At 45.4% G+C, this 17,250-nt stretch overlaps 1 protein-coding gene across 2 annotated transcripts in view; it reads right to left on the bottom strand.

Moving 5' to 3' along the window:
- DNAAF8 (dynein axonemal assembly factor 8) overlaps positions 1-17,250 on the bottom strand; it is a 1,081,381-nt gene that overhangs the window by 257,438 nt on the left and 806,693 nt on the right. For both annotated transcript variants that reach the window (XM_078663036.1, XM_078663037.1), the window contains one exon: positions 11,251-11,371. In XM_078663036.1, coding sequence (XP_078519162.1) covers positions 11,251-11,371 — 121 coding nt within the window. The remainder of the gene's footprint in view (positions 1-11,250; positions 11,372-17,250) is intronic.

Here is a 17,250-nt window from a genome sequence, read left to right as displayed (position 1 = left end):
TTACAACACCCTTTTTGTATACTCTGGCTTTGATATACCTCCCTTGACTTTCCCAGCCTTTTCTGTGACTTATTTCTGATCTTTCTGCTCTTCTTCTCGGTCCTATCCCTTTTAGATCTTTTGTATACACTCCTCTTTATGACCCGCGTAGGGCACTTTGAGATATATACTGTTGGGGGGGGTTTCAATCTGTATAACTTCATTCACCTGTGTAGCTTTATTCTCGTTGATATATATAGGTAGATTTACCTCCTGCTCCCTTGTCTCCACTACTGAGCGTACTATATTTAGCATGCAATTATTAATTTGTTTTAACTCCTCTGCAATCAGTTGTAGTTGGATTTTATGGGATTTCCCTTGTCCGTTTGCTTGGAGAGTTACAGCAGGCATCTTGCATCCAGTGGCTTGTTAATACAGTGCTATATTTACAGCAGAAAAATATAGCCATTTGTTTAAATAGGAGGAATTTAAAGTGAAGAAACATGCTTTATAAAATATTAGAACATTGGAATGTTGGGAGATCCATTGTAGACAATGGAGTGCTCCGTGCTTCTACGGGCCGGTAAAAGCCTGCAACGCAACATTCCAATGTTCTACGAAGGCCTCTCGGAGGCCGAGGGGATTTAAATCCCCTCAAGTTTTGAGAGGTTTTTGTTTTATTTGTTAGAACATTCTGCCCTCTAGTGGCAGAATGTTCTAATAGCCCTTCGTAGCAGGGCTATACCGGCTATTAAAGTTCCTGTCCCTTGTTTGAAGTCCCTCTCCTTCGACCAGGGCCTTTGACGCGGGAGCGGGCCTTTAATAGCTGCTATTGCCCGCTACGGCGGGCTATAAGGCTATATGAAAACGTAATTGAAAATGGAGAAAAACATTGACTCAATGTTTCATAGAAATATTTTTATCCCCTTCTCCCAATTGGAAAAAAATGACAGTTTGGTTAATTTAGAAATATGGCACAGTGTCTACGGGCTGCAGGGAGCAAGAGTCCTGCTGTTTGTACATGCAACACTTTGAAATGGGGTAAAATTAAAATGAAGAGTTAACTTTGTTTATTGAATTAAATCACAGTCATACATTATATGACTGGACGACATAGTGCATGTTCTCTGCCAAATGATCCTGCACAACATTAATCATGGGTACACATTACATATCTCCTACAAGCCTCGCTTGTCTACGCATCTCCATTTCAACAGTAGGTGACACACAGAGATCTCCCCTATATTTATTCCACTGTGACAACTTCCTATCCCATTTCTTGGGGCATCCCCAAGCCTTGTAGACCTCTGTCTCTGCCAGCATACATCTATCCATTTCTGTGACCCATAGGGTGACACGAGGCGGGTTTATACTCCCCAACCCTTAGCCAATTCTCTCTTTGTTAGCGTGTATCCCCTTGTTGTGAATTGCTGTTCGACTTGTTTAGGTCAGTAGCATCCCAAATGTTTAATATTCCTAACTGTGGGGTTAGGACTATAGCTTTCCCCAGGGCTGTGCACATGTGATTCGTGGCTCTCACCCAAAGGGGGCGTATCATGGGGCAAGACCACAATGTATGATAAAATGTGGCTCTCTGACCACAGCCCCTTTATACACCGGTCATAGGGTCTAGACCCTATCCTAGCAAGAACTGTCCCTGCAATGTATGTTTGGTGGAGTATTCTAAGCTGAATTAGTCGAAATCTATGGGTGATAGCCGCAGCAAACGGGGACATTAGCGCCGACTGCTAGTCTTCGTCCTCTATAAGTCCTATGTCAACTTGCCATCGCTCCCTGAGCTTTGGGAAAGCGCCTGGCAGGTTGTTACTCAGCTTCTTATAAGTTAAAGATATTGCCTTTGAGTTGAGCGGCCCATCAAGCATGCGATCCTTCAGACTTGACGCCTCCGGTATGTCTCTAGGAGACGGAAACGCTGCCTGTAGCGCATGTCTGATTTGCAAGTATCTGTACAGTTCTCCCTGTGCCAACTGATATTGCTTCTGGAGCTCACTTAAGGTCAGTCTTGCCCCCTTCTTGACCAAATCCCTCACTGTTGACACAACAATAAGGTCCCATTTATCGAATCCGGGTTGGTAGCCCAGCATTCCCAGTTTTTGAGTAGTGAACGCTTACTTGAAGGTCTTGTAACACCGCTCCCCAACCTTCTAGAGAGGCGTCCATTGTCAGTATTGAAGGAGCTGGAGCAACTTTGAAAGTGAGACCTTTTGAGATGTTGACCTTGATGGTCCACCAGTTGACTGCCTCCTTCATAAGAGTAGTCACTTTTATCTTGTCGTCGAACGAGTCTTCCGCCTGGCGCCATTGCATGTCCAGTTGCTCTTGCAAGGGGTGCATCCGAAGTCTGCAATGCGGAATTAAGGAAATGCAGGATGACATCGATCCTAGGAGAGACTTGAAAAGACGGACCGACAAAGTTAGTTTTTCTGCAATTGACGGGCAGAAAGAATCAGCCTTTTATGTCTTTCCTCTGATGGGAAAGCCTTGCAACAAGTTGTATCCAGAATGGACCCCAGAAACCTGGCCGACCTGGATGGAAGAAGAACTGATTTGTCTCTGTTGAGTTGAAGACCCAGATGATTGAAAAGATGAATGCAACTTTCGACTGCTTTTGCAGTTGCTTGAGAAGATGGAGCCTTTATCAACCAATCGTCTAGGTAGGGAAAGACTTGCAGTGGCTGTCTTCTGAGAAACGCTGCAACTGGGGCCAACACCTTTGTGAATATCCGCGGAGCGGATCTGAGTCCGATAGGCAGGACCCTGAACTGAAAGTGGCTCTTGGCTACTGTGAAGCGCAGAAACCTCCTGTGGGCTGGGTGAATAGGAACATGGACGTATGCGTCCTCGAGATCCAGAGTTGCCATATAATCGCCTGGATTCAGGAGACGCAAGATATCCTGAAGAGATACCATCCGAAACAAGAGTTTTATGAGATAGGTGTTGAGCTCCCTCAGGTCTAATATTGGGCGCCATTTTCTTCTGTTTTGCAAACCAGGAAAGACCTGGAATAGAACCCTTTCCCTCGTTGGGATAGAGGAACAGGCTCTATTGCTCCCTTGATAAGCAGTTGATGAGCTTCGAACAAAGAAGACGTAGATGTTTTGATTCGATGGCGCGAGGGGCTCTGGAAGGTGGAAGGTTTTGAAACTCTAACGTGTGGCCAAATCGGATGATATTGAGGACCCACCGATCTGATGTTATGCTCTCCCATCTGTGGATGCATTGTGATATCCTGCCCCCACTGATGTAACAGGGGGTGGAGGAACAGTAGGCAGACCCTGGAAGCCGCTACTGATGTTTAGAATCATTTCTTCCCTGATGTCCTTGTCGTCCTCTGGAAGGCTGGCGAGAGAAAGACGCCGATTGGCCTTGTCGTTGAGAGTACTGAGGTTTGTATGACTGTGAAGACTGCGAGTAGGAGGAGTAACGTTGTTGGTATCCTCCCCTGTATGTAGAAAACCCTTTTCCTCTTGCTCCCGGAAGGGCACCTTGCGGTATTGCAAAGTCCCCAGGGACTTTGCCGTCTCTGTGTTCTTTTTGATGTCCTGTAGAGCGTCGTCCACATGCTTTCCAAAAAGCATTTCTCCATCAAACGGTAAGTCTAAGATTGTATTCTAGACCTCAGGGCGAAACCAGGTAGCCCAAAGCCAGCCTTGCCGTCTCAGAACAGCTGAACCTGCCAAGGCACGGAAAGCAGTGGTGGCAATGTCCATTGCACAATCTATAATTTCTGAAGAAGACCGCTCTCCTTCTTCTAGGATCTTCTTCGCATCAGCCTTGGAACCACCTGGCAGTTGATCCATAAATGGAGACAAATCACACCACATTTGGCGATCATATCGTCCCAAAATTGCAAGTGCATTAGCAGCTCTCACAAGAAGGCTGGACATAGAGGAGAACCTCTTCCCCACGTTGTCTAGGCGCCTGCCCTCCTTATCCGGTGGTGTGGAAAGGGGTGCAGATGGATTCTTTGATTTTCTTTGAGCCGCCTGCGAGATAACAGAGTCCGGCTTTGGTTGACCAACCAGACAGGCGGGACTATCTCCCGGAGCCTTATTTTTTTCTCCAGTCGCGGAAGAACAGGAATGAGGGTAGCTGGAGATTGCATCACCTTTATTCCCTCACTCCATACATGCTCCACAATCGGGATAGAGCGGATGGATTTTCTATAAGGCTCCTTAAAATCATAGAGAAAGCATTCTGATTGTACAGTTGGAATGGGAAGGCCAAACCGCTTGGAAGCTCTCTCCATAAGGTTATGGAAACCTCCGATGTCTGCTGGAGGAGAATCTACTGGATCCGGTGATGGTGAAGCAGGATCCAGAATGACATAATTGTCCCATTTCCTATCCGGATCCGAGACCTGTTCCACATTCCAATCATCATCTGATGAATCATCATCCTCATGTACCGTTACAACATTCTGGTGACCTGCTAATGGTTCCGGCTCCGGAGGTTGAGATACTTGAGGAGTCACTGTAGCCGAAGGGTAGGACTAAGTTGGTGGAGGCAGTGGTTGCATTTGTTGCTGATCAGAGGTTTGAGATGGAAATCTCCTCTTGTAATTCAACAACATGATCTGCAAGTCACTGATAAGTGAAGATGGCATGGCCACCATACCCTGCTGTGATTGCTCTTGAGGTCTATCTCGTGGAACATATCGTTGTTGTTCCAAATAATAATCTTCAGAATCAGAGTCCTCGTACCTTACTTGAAGTTGGGATGGACTATAAGCATCCCCATAAGGACCTTCCTCTTCCTCTGAATATTCCTCATCCAATAGCAAAGCCGTAGGTAATGGTGTCACTCTATGAGGAGATGTCATTTCTGGTGTGATTTGGCATCTTTTTATAGAAATATGAACTTTTTATATCGTCGACGACGACGTCGACGAGGTCATCGTCGAAGGAATCGTCGACGGAGAATGGATCGTCGACGACGATGGGCTGATCATCAACGGTACTGTTGACGAGCTCGACGTCAGTTTTATTGTAGCTGTTGTCATTGACATCGTCGCCGCCGTCGACACCATTGCCGGTGTCATCATCGTCGAGGTTGTCAACATCGTCGACGACATAGTGACAGATATCTGCAGCGTCGACGAAGTCATCGTCGAAGTTGTCGTCAGCGAAGCTCTCGACGACGGGCCCGTCGACGGAGCTGAAATCGACACCAGGTGAGTTTTAGATGCCGTCGTCAACGTACCTGATATTGTCGTCGTCGATGGACGGAATTTCTTCTCCGATCTTCCCTCCTGAGGTACAAAAGCAGGTTTTTTGAACACATTTGCCTTTTCAGATGGTGGAGAGGCAACAGAAGGTCCATGGCTCACCTTCTGAGTTGAAAGTACCTCAGGAACTGGTCCCTCCCTCTCCTTCACACCTCGGTGAGGAGATTTTTTGGGACTGGGCCTGTCAGACCTATCAGAGGTCTTTTGTAAGGCCTTAGAAGGAGGTTCAGATGAAGTTGATGGGGAAGTCCTACCTCTCTTTTTAAACCTCCTTGAAGATGAAGCTGAGGAGGAATCCTCATTGTCACTGGATAGTACCTCTTTTTGTGACTTCATCTTCTGCAACCAGGTTAGCAGATGTCCTTCTCTGTCCCTCAGAGTCTTGGTAGAAAAGGTCCTGCAGATCTTACACTCAGTGGCCTTTTGATCAGGGTACTAGCAATAATTGCAGTCTTTATGCTTGTCCTCAATGTAAAGGCTTTTCTTATACAAGTAGCACAGGCTTTAAATAAAGCCTTCTTCTCCTTGTCTGACATCCTTGAAGAGAAACATATGGAAAATCCAAGTGTTGTAGAGAAATCTGAGCAGAGCTCAGTGGAGACTCCCTTAGCACAACGTGCAGTAGTAAATCTGAGGCTCTGAGGCTCTCTCAGGAAGGTTCCATGGGGTGAGGCTAATCTGATTGTTTGTTACATGTTTTTGTTCTCGTTTGTAAAAAGAGGTGGATATGCTACAAAATGAGATGAGGCCTAGGCCTTTCTTTCTCTTTTGTACCTACTGCTATGTTAATTTTTATTTACTGAGGCTCCCATTCCGACGACGGGGAATGATACAAACTATGGGAATCTATGAAAGTTCCAATACTGGAGTAAAGTGGAGGACACCTTTGTTCTTCCCTGACTTCTTTCCCCCAAATGAAGGACATTTATTTGAAGAGAGCCATCATGGTGGCTGTATAGCGTGAAATGAGGAGAAACACCTCAGGAAAACTAGGGAAAAAGTACAATTTACTTGAGAAGAATGAAGAGAATGTTATAAAATGTAGAGTGAAACAAAAAAATGTTTAAGGTTTTCAGTTGAATTTAGGCGCATTGTTTTGGGGTTTTATATGTTTACGATGTCTGTTAGGTTTTTGTGAATTGTACTTTTTCTGATTGTTTGTGATTATTGTATGTATATATTTATTGTTTTTTTGTATTTTTTGTTAGTGTTGAGACATGTACCTCAATTCCTGATTGCTTCGTCTGTTTGCATTTTTATAAATTTTACCTGGATGTGAGTGTATGAATTTTGTGTAGCGTATATTTATTGAAAAAGAACAAAAATATTGATTATGGAATATATGAAATAAGGATATATAGATATATTTGTTGCTAATAAAATACCAAAAAAACTGTGATTTATTTGTGACACTGTCTGTGTCGGACTAGCTCGATGTTATGAGTTGTTTGGGGGGCTTCTCCTAATGTTTATTGTGTTGCTGTTTCCCTGATTGTGCCCCCTGAGAATTGTTTACTAGGGCCCCTCTACTGTTTCTTATAATATTTCAGTTGAATTTAGGCATAGAAAAACAGCTGCAAAGGAACACGGCTAACCAAACACTAACTGGCTATCCTTTGATCTCTGGCTCTGTCCTATCCCTTGGGTATTTCTCATCAGTGAGAGTGAAATACTGGCTTGAAAAATGAGCCCTGTGCAGCTGACTGAGTGGCAGGGGTTCAGCAGCTTCAGAGAATGCCTTGTTCATGCAAGTAAAACAAGATATACACCCATTGGTGCGAGCAATCTGACTGGAGTCCTATTTGGGTCATAATTCCTGAGCATAGATGAGACAGTGTGGTGTCTGAGCTCCTTCCCTCCGGTGATACCGGAGCATCGTAGCCACCCATAGAACTGTGGCATGAGAAGAAGTTGAAGTTTGGCACTGGAACCAAGCATGTTGGCTAGGCCAGAAGAATCTGTATTTGAATGCATGCTCAATGACACTTCAGAAGCCCTTGTGTCAGTGCTACAGGATCTGAAGTCTATACGTGTCGCAAAGAGATGTGGATGGCTTTAATGGAGAGAGAGTTAGAGACAATGACAGCTGCCCCTGGAAAACTACCTACACTCTGCTGATGAAGGACAATAATCCTGAAACACAGGTGTCCAGAGTTGGCCTGCAACTTTGCCTTTTACACTTCGGAACTTTTGAAAAGCGCACCTACTTTTAAGAAACTGCATTTACCGTGATGCTCTTGGGGTATACCCGCTGGTTGGTGGAGTAGTGTGCGACCTATGGACCCTTACTTAAATATGGCTCCCTCGAGCCTTCGAGCTGACGAGCTCAGGTTACGCCCCTACGCGCCGGGAGAGGTACCAGACCTGATAACACTTGGCAGCCTGCACAGCAAACCCCGGAAAACTACCTACACTCTGCTGATGAAGGACAATAATCCTGAAACACCGGTGTCCAGAGTTGGCCTGCAACTTTGCCTTTTACACTTCGGAACCTTTGAAAAGCGCACCCACTTTTAAGAAACTGCATTTACCGTGATGCTCTTGGGGTATACCCGCTGGTTGGTGGAGTAGTGTGCAACCTATGGACCCTTACTTAAATATGGCTCCCTCGAGCCTTCGAGCTGACGAGCTCAGGTTACGCACCTACGCGCCGGGAGAGGTACCAGACCTGATAACACTTGGCAGCCTGCACAGCAAACCCCGGAAAACTACCTACACTCTGCTGATGAAGGACAATAATCCTGAAACACCGGTGTCCAGAGTTGGCCTGCAACTTTGCCTTTTACACTTCGGAACTTTTGAAAAGCGCACCCACTTTTAAGAAACTGCATTTACCGTGATGCTCTTGGGGTATACCCGCTGGTTGGTGGAGTAGTGTGCGACCTATGGACCCTTAAATGAATGGTTGGATCTCTGAGATGGAAAGGGAAGTGGGGTGCATGGATTCTAAAATTACAGAAGAACAGAGAAAATTGAGAAGTCAGGAAGAAAAGCCTATACAGTTAAAAAAATTAGAAGGATGCATAATTCCCTAGATGTTGCTCTTTGAAACCAAAGTGGAGCTGCTCGAGAATTAAATGAAAGTTGCAAAGCACAGAATTCTAGGCCTACCCTCCAGCCTGATGCAGTAGATCTCAAAGAAGACGTTTGCTGATTCTTGAATAAAGTGATTGTGGAGGTGGAAGGGGAATTATGTGTCTCTCTCCTTCCAGCCAGAAACCATGCAGGGAAGAGCTCTGAAGATGCCTTGCAGAGGAAGTAGATAACCAAGGAATCAGCGAAAAAGAGGAACATGATGGTGGCAGAATCTAGACTGCATTTATCCAGATGTTAACTGTGCAACATTGATTAAGAGACAAGAACTCCAGCACATCAAGAAAGAGCTGTTGATAATGTGAGGTTTCCATGTGGTTTCCAGCAAAGCTGAGGGACAGAGATGGTGATATGACTTTTGTATTCTTTCCTATTGCTTCCAGACACTATTTATCGTCTAACTCAGACTCAGATGAGGGCAGAACACCCAGAGTAGCCCACAAGAAAGACGTTTTGCCTTTCGTGCTTAGAGTGGTCATAAAACTGAGCTCAATTTAAAGCTGTAAAGGTTAATACCATTTGTTATCATGGTGGTGTTTAAAGGGGTTTATTGGAAGCTAGAGTGATAATCTATGAAGTTGTACAGAGGTTACATTTTTTAAATAAGAGGAGTGAGTTGCATGACAGCATTGTTTGAATCAAGATATCTGAGAGTTTGGGGTGAGAAGCTGCACTATGTTATTTTGCGGCATATATTTACTAGTAGACTACTCAGTAGAACATCCCTTAAAGATAAGAGATCAAGTACATTTGAGGCTGTCAGTGATTAGGAGTGAAAGTATGAAACTTAGACCTTCTGGCTATCAAAACAGGTAGCATCATCCAGGTTTCCAACCGTATTTGTTGTGGGTAACGAACGGTTTTGAGCGGTTTTATTGACCCATTTTAGGTTTGACCTCATTCATATGATGGTATCGTTTCTCGAAAATGAAAGATTAGTTGCACATAAATGTTTGTTGCTCATGCGATGGAACCTCTGTACAAAGCCCAATGCACTTTACCCTGATCTGTGATTTTTTTAATGGGGATTAGGAAAAGGTTTATTGCATTTTTTATGCTAAATTATGATATTAGAAATTGTGGGATCCCCTCAGAGCTTTTACAAGGTCTTTGATCGGAGGAGATTTGCGGTAAAGTTGTGGCATACATTAAAGCGGCTCTATTTGTATGGTGGAGTCTGGGGGGGTAATGTTATCAAACCACATTAAAAGGGCTTTTGTTGTGATCTGAGATCTCTGATGGTGAGATGCGGGGTGAGGGGTACTCTTTACAATGAACTATTGTGTAACCCGATGTTGTAATTTGATGACTTACCTTTTGGTTTTGTGATGGATTATGTATTGTATGGTATATGGTTTTAAGCTTTTTATTCGGGCTATGTATTTATTGAATGCTATTTACCTATATTATATTTGTGTCAAATGTCGAATAAAGTGTTATTGAATTGAATTTATTACTCTTTTTGTTTCAATAAAAAATGTAAACTTAAATAGGCAATAGTGCTCAGGATCCTTCTATGGTGAGCAGGAAAACAAACCTCCCTTAGAATTCCAAAGGTGCAGTGTCAAATTACTAGGTGTTCAGACTATTCAAGGCTCCATTTCCCCTTTACTTGTGAATTTCAAAAAGTATTTAATTCAGTGGTGTTTTAGCCAAATACACTAAACTTTTCATTTGATTTATTTATCATGAATGAAAAGCTTGAGATTAATTGCAGCACTCGTGTATTTTTCCCAAAGCTTGGAAGCATATGTATTGGGGCAATATTGCTGCACTTGAAAACATATTGAAGGCTAATATTAAAATTTTAATTAAGTCAAAGATGGGGGTTTTGTCTAATGTTGCTTCTTTGATTCTTGAATTAACTTGTTGCTATGGCTGTTTCTTTATAATCATTATAGAAGAACAGCATAAACTATTGATATGGCTTTAATTACATAATGGATACTGCTACATAAGGCATGAGAAGCAAATATGTTATTTGAAAGGGTACACTTGGTTCAGTTGTGCTGTCTACAGTGGAGATAGAGAGATCTTGTAATATGTTCTAATCTTTCCCTGTCCTTGTAATCAGTCAATACACGTGACTGAATTAATTGAAAAGAGAAGAATGAAATGTTGAAATTTAGAGGCCCTGTGAAATTGTCCATCCAAAAACCTTAACTGTCTTCAAACATAAAGTTTTGGGCAAATTTCTTGGGTAATTGGGTTGGAAATGTACTATTTCTTTTAACCTAGCATTGCCCAAATCTTTTGTAGGGACATAATGTCCTCAATGCCCCTGTGGAGGGTCAGACTTCCTCTTCACCTCATGAAACAATTGGAAAATGTAATGAGTGCCCCTTGTTAACCTCTGGGTTTTCAGCCTCTTTCATAAAAACTGTGGTGTAAGATGCACAATTGATCCTGTTTCTTCAAAGGTTCTCAATGGAAGAATGTCCACCCCATTTTGTCCTAGACCACAACTTGATGGCTTGGGGTCATTTGCGAAAATTATTATCACCATTAAAGTATTACAAAAGGATTGGGGTTGTGTCTTGTTGGGAATGCCTTACCTTTTTCCTCCTCCCAAAATACACCCAATTGTTTTTACCTAGCGAGCCTGAGTTCTGAGTCAGAGTTCTGAGTCAGATAAGCCTACTGATCAATTCCTTCTGACAGTCTTTTGAAGAGTCTCTTGTGGTTCTAGTTACCAATACAGTGCCTGTCTTGAACCTGACCTTGAATGGAGTAGGTGACACTGTTTTTCAAGGATTTTGGCTAGGGTTCTTTCATTCAATGTTATCTCTTATTACTCTCAGATGTGACAATTATTATAGTGATCTTTGCCATTCAATCAGCTGCCTGTTTGGCCTTCCGTCCCATATTTACATTCTCAGTACATCTAATGAAAGAGGAGAATTCCATTGACTACATTTAAGTTTCCTTACTGAGACAAAGTGATCCTGCCGGGCCTGAGGAATTGAACTGGTGGCTGAGTTTTCGTCTCACTGCTTGACGCTGCTGGTGAAATTCAAGACTGACCAGGGGATCTGATCGAATATTGGAGATCTGCAAAAGACAAAAAAGCAAAAGAGAATCCTCTGGATCACTGGGTGCTCATCGTAAACAAGTCTGATATGGATAAGGGAAGATTACTCATAACAAAGTTATGCAGTACCGGAGCATTCAATCAAGACAGAAACTAAATATATCCTGTAATTAGGAGGCTCCAGCAGGTTTTTTCATTTCAATTTTGTAATCCAGTTTAGAACCCTCCTAAGGTCTTACAGATCTTTCCATTAAATGTTTAATGACTGGATGCAGAAAGTCTCTAAAACACCTGTTTGTGGCAGCCAATTCTTTATTTACCATTTACAGCCTGGAGCTCCACCAAGTTAATAAAGATGCTGGTCAGCACAATTGGCGTGGCTTCAACTTTAAGTGGCGGTAAGTTAGAGGGTCGTATTTGGTCATCAGTGTGTCATACAGTTCTCTCCCTCTGCACTCCTCTACTTGTGCACCTAAAGTTGCAGTCCTTCTCATGCAGAACCTGTGGGTCACGGGGGTACCCTATCAGCTTTCCCTGGAAATTTATCTAGTGCCTCTCCCCATTGTGTTTAGAATATAAACTTTTATCTAAGACACAAATCACAAGAGTTGGATGTGTGCAGAAAACCTAGTTAACATGAAGCCCAATGGATTACATCAGATTGCCATGCCCCTAGGTAGAAAGCATGAGAGGTCTTCCAAACCATGGCTATCTTTTGGTCAGCCAGTAAACATGCTAGGTCTAAAAATCTACTCCTATATTTGGCCTTGCCTGAGTGAGGGAAGCTTGTTTCCGGTCCAGGGAAGACATGGCTTGGCAGTTCAGACTGGACTGTTCCCATGAGGCACAGGGTCAGACTGATTTGCATATAGCCATGTCTGAACTGGGGTGGCAGAGTGGACTAAAGAACGGTGATGGATTAAACCCAGATCTTTTGACTGGTGTGAGTGTTTGATTGATTCAGATGCTCCGTCCATCACCACCCCCTTTTGTACTGCTTTTGGCCGCCATAAGTGTGGCAGGGTATGCTCAGACGTGAGTCCCTTGCTCACTTTGCCACTGGATTCAAGCAGGCCGGGCTGAAGACGGCTAGAATGCCAGAAACCGGTCCTTGGAAGCTTGTTTCCGGTCCAGGGAAGACATGGCTTGGCAGTTCGGGCTGGACTGTTTCCATGAGGCACAGGGTCAGACTGATTTGCATATAGCCATGTCTGAACTGGGGTGGCAGAGTGGGCTACAGAACGGTGATGGATTAAACCCAGATCTTTTGACTGGGTGTGAGTGTTTGATTGATTCAGATGCTCCGTCCATCACCACCCCCTTTTGTACTGCTTTTGGCCGCCATAAGTGTGGCAGGGTATGCTCAGACGTGAGTCCCTTGCTCACTTTGCCACTGGATTCAAGCAAGGAGGGCTGAAGACGGCTGGAATGCCAGAAACCGGTCCTCGGAAGCTTGTTTCCGGTCCAGGGAAGACATGGCTTGGCAGTTCGGGCTGGACTGTTCCCATGAGGCACAGGGTCAGACTGATTTGCATATAGCCATGTCTGGACTGGGGTGGCAGAGTGGGCTAAAGAACGGTGATGGATTAAACCCAGATCTTTTGACTGGGTGTGAGTGTTTGATTGATTCAGATGCTCCGTCCATCACCACCCCCTTTTGTACTGCTTTTGGCCGCCATAAGTGTGGCAGGGTATGCTCAGACGTGAGTCCCTTGCTCACTTTGCCACTGGATTCAAGCAAGCCGGGCTGAAGACGGCTGGAATGCCAGAAACCGGTCCTCGGAAGCTTGTTTCCGGTCCAGGGAAGACATGGCTTGGCAGTTCGGGCTGGACTGTTCCCATGAGGCACAGGGTCAGACTGATTTGCATATAGCCATGTCTGAACTGGGGTGGCAGAGTGGGCTAAAGAACAGTGATGGATTAAACCCAGATCTTTTGACTGGTGTGAGTGTTTGATTGATTCAGATGCTCCATCCATCACCACCCCCTTTTGACATGCTTTTGGCCGCCATAAGTGTGGCAGGGTATGCTCAGACGTGAGTCCCTTGCTCACGTTGCCACTGGATTCAAGCAAGCCGGGCTGAAGACGGCTGGAATGCCAGAAACCGGTCCTTGGAAGCTTGTTTCCGGTCCAGGGAAGACATGGCTTGGCAGTTCGGGCTGGACTGTTCCCATGAGGCACAGGGTCAGACTGATTTGCATATAGCCATGTCTGAACTGGGGTGGCAGAGTGGGCTACAGAACTGTGATGGATTAAACCCAGATCCTTTGACTGGGTGTGAGTGTTTGATTGATTCAGATGCTCCGTCCATCACCACCCCCTTTTGTACTGCTTTTGGCCGCCATAAGTGTGGCAGGGTATGCTCAGACGTGAGTCCCTTGCTCACTTTGCCACTGGATTCAAGCAAGCAGGGCTGAAGACGGCTGGAATGCCAGAAACCGGTCCTCGGAAGCTTGTTTCCGGTCCAGGGAAGACATGGCTTGGCAGTTCGGGCTGGACTGTTCCCATGAGGCACAGGGTCAGACTGATTTGCATATAGCCATGTCTGAACTGGGGTGGCAGAGTGGGCTAAAGAACGGTGATGGATTAAACCCAGATCTTTTGACTGGGTGTGAGTGTTTGATTGATTCAGATGCTCCGTCCATCACCACCCCCTTTTGTACTGCTTTTGGCCGCCATAAGTGTGGCAGGGTATGCTCAGACGTGAGTCCCTTGCTCACTTTGCCACTGGATTCAAGCAAGCCGGGCTGAAGACGGCGGGAATGCCAGAAACCGGTCCTCGGAAGCTTGTTTCTGGTCCAGGGAAGACATGGCTTGGCAGTTCGGGCTGGACTGTTCCCATGAGGCACAGGTCAGACTGATTTGCATATAGCCATGTCTGAACTGGGGTGGCAGAGTGGGCTAAAGAACGTTGATGGATTAAACCCAGATCTTTTGACTGGGTGTGAGTGTTTGATTGATTCAGATGCTCCGTCCATCACCACCCCCTTTTGTACTGCTTTTGGCCGCCATAAGTGTGGCAGGGTATGCTCAGACGTGAGTCCCTTGCTCACTTTGCCACTGGATTCAAGCAAGCCAGGCTGAAGATGGCTGGAATACCAGAAACCGGTCCTCGGAAGCTTGTTTCCGGTCCAGGGAAGACATGGCTTGGCAGTTCGGCTGCACTGTTCCCATGAGGCACAGGGTCAGACTGATTTGCATATAGCCATGTCTGAACTGGGGTGGCAGAGTGAGCTAAAGAACGGTGATAGATTAAACCCAGATCTTTTGACTGGGTGTGAGTTTTTGCTTGATTCAGATGCTCCGTCCATCACCACCCCCTTTTGTACTGCTTTTGGCCACCATAAGTGTGGCAGGGTATGCTCAGACGTGAGTCCCTTGCTCACATTGTCACTGGATTCAAGCAAGCCGGGCTGAAGACGGCTGGAATGCCAGAAACCGGTCCTCGGAAGCTTGTTTCCGGTCCAGGGAAGACATGGCTTGGCAGTTCGGGCTGGACTGTTCCCATGAGGCACAGGGTCAGACTGATTTGCATATAGCCATGTCTGAACTGGGGTGGCAGAGTGGGCTAAAGAACGGTGATGGATTAAACCCAGATCTTTTGACTGGGTGTGAGTGTTTGATTGATTCAGATGCTCCGTCTATCACCACCCCCTTTTGTACTGAGTGAGGGAACAGGCCTAGTAAGCATACCATGGGGGAAGAAATCAAGGAGGAACTGCTATGTTTTATGTATCCAAGGTTTGCACATCTGTAAAGATATGGCGCTGGGCAGTTTCAAGCCAGGTGGATATAATGTGCATCAGGAGCGAGGTAACTAAGGCAGCAGCCCATATCAGCGTTGAATATTTGGTACAGCCTAGCTGGCAGATGGTTTGTCTGATGTAGATAATTAAACCTTATCAGCTTAAACATAACGTTTGTGTGAACTGTGGCTAGCTTAACCCTGTTGTTTCCCGCTATTGTAGTTGCATATGGTATAATTTTGCACCGAGGAGCATTGCCTATGATGAAGCATGACACTCGCAAGGGTGTGTGAGGCCATTATATCCAACACAATGGATACCCAGGGGTAGTTCTCCACTGAGCACCTTTTCCCCCCCTTGCTCCCTAGTGACCTTCTGACCTTCTCAGGAACAGCCCAGTCTCCTTTTGTTTGCTCCATTACCTTGGGCTCCGACTGTGGCTGGACCTTCCGTTCACCTCTCGAGTGGTAATCTGAGCCCTCTGGGTCTTAATGATCCTCACTGTCCCCTCTTTTTTGTTGACCTTCAAGCACGGCTAACCACCATGGGAGTTTCTTCCTTGTGGCGGGTAAGATCAGTTTAATCTTCCCCTACTCGTCTACCCTCTACACAGTACTGAGGTTCTTGCATGCACCTCCACATTTGGACTGGTGCACCCACATCTCTTCAACCTTGTTTTATATACAACTCTTTCATCATACCTCTCTTTCCCTGACTACCACAAAATGGATGGACAGGGTTTGAGTTTTGGTAACGATGACGCAGCAGCTATTCTTAGAATACCATCAATCCTTGGCATTGAAACCGATGCAGCCACAGGAAGCAATTCAGTGGACTGGAAAAATCTTTCAGATATGAAGAGGGAGTGGGTAAGGATCACTCTCCATGGGGCGCTCATGGCCGAGTACTTCAAAGCCAAAATTGCTCCTAATGGACTGATAGTAAAAAACTTCCCTAGAATATTCTGGGAGGACGGCCAATTTAAGATCGAATGGTCGCTTATTTCATGGAAATGTACCCATGATCTCCTGATTTTGATTGTCAACACAGCCAAACGGCTAGCTGACGAACTACTCAGCCGGATTCAGATCGCCGACAGCACACTTAAAAGTGCCGTGCCGAATCCAGGCTTCAAAACTAAGCTAGCTGAGTTGAATATAGAACTCGCAGAACATAAAGAGTATCTGATGAAGCAAAAGGTGACCAAATTGCAGAAAGATATTCAACGCTTTTCAAAGGAAAAAGTCTCCCCATATCTTAAAGAAGATTATGTCCCACCAGGGACAGGCTACCTCTCAGACTCGAGCGCAACCTCGTCAAGAAGAGGTTCCAACAGTGACAGCAACTCGAGCGGAGATGACTGGCAGACTCAACCCCAACGGGGTAAGAGAGGGGGGAGACGTGGTCAACAGTTTTATCCACACACTCCTTACCAGGGCCCTCCACTTTGGCAATACCTACAGTTCCCGCAGGTGATACCACCTTACGCGCCCCAGTTTCCACCTCAGTTTGCCCCACATGGAGTGAATCAACAGCCTTTTTTAGACAGAGGTTGGGGCAGAGGGCGAAGGCGCAAGCGAGGAAACGCACCGGACAAAAGAGTGCAGTGGGAGGACACACAGGCCCAGGGGATGGATACCAGGAGCAAGACGACCCACACGTGAGTTTGGTAGTGAATTTATACTCACGCCAACTAACACAAGGAGAGGAAAAAGTGCTACAGAAAGGGCTTGGTTTTGTTCCAACCCCCAAGGTAGATCACTTCCAACAGACTTGTGAAATCCAAAAATTCTTCCGTAAAATCAGGTTGAGGGCTTTCTTTGATGGGAGACCGCATGAGACTCCTGAGGACTCAGGCCTCCATAACCCTTCTAACTTCACTCCGCATAGCGGGATGGTCCCCAATGAAGTTCTGACATACCAGCAGGCAATGCTCAAAGACATTGGGGCCATGATGCCACACCAGAAACATCTGAATATCTCCAAATCCGAGATGCAGCTGTTGGACTCCTTGGCTAACGACCAATCCATTACGATCAAGCAGGCAGACAAAGGCGGGGCCACTGTCCTCATGAACACTTCTGATTATGACATTGAGTGTCTGAGGCAACTGGGGGACAGGCGATACTACACTCCCATCCCTTCCAACCCT

The sequence above is a fragment of the Lissotriton helveticus genome, chromosome 10, assembly GCF_964261635.1.
Source record: "Lissotriton helveticus chromosome 10, aLisHel1.1, whole genome shotgun sequence".
Classification (NCBI taxonomy): domain Eukaryota; kingdom Metazoa; phylum Chordata; class Amphibia; order Caudata; family Salamandridae; genus Lissotriton; species Lissotriton helveticus.
This window is presented reverse-complemented; position numbering and strand designations above follow the sequence as displayed.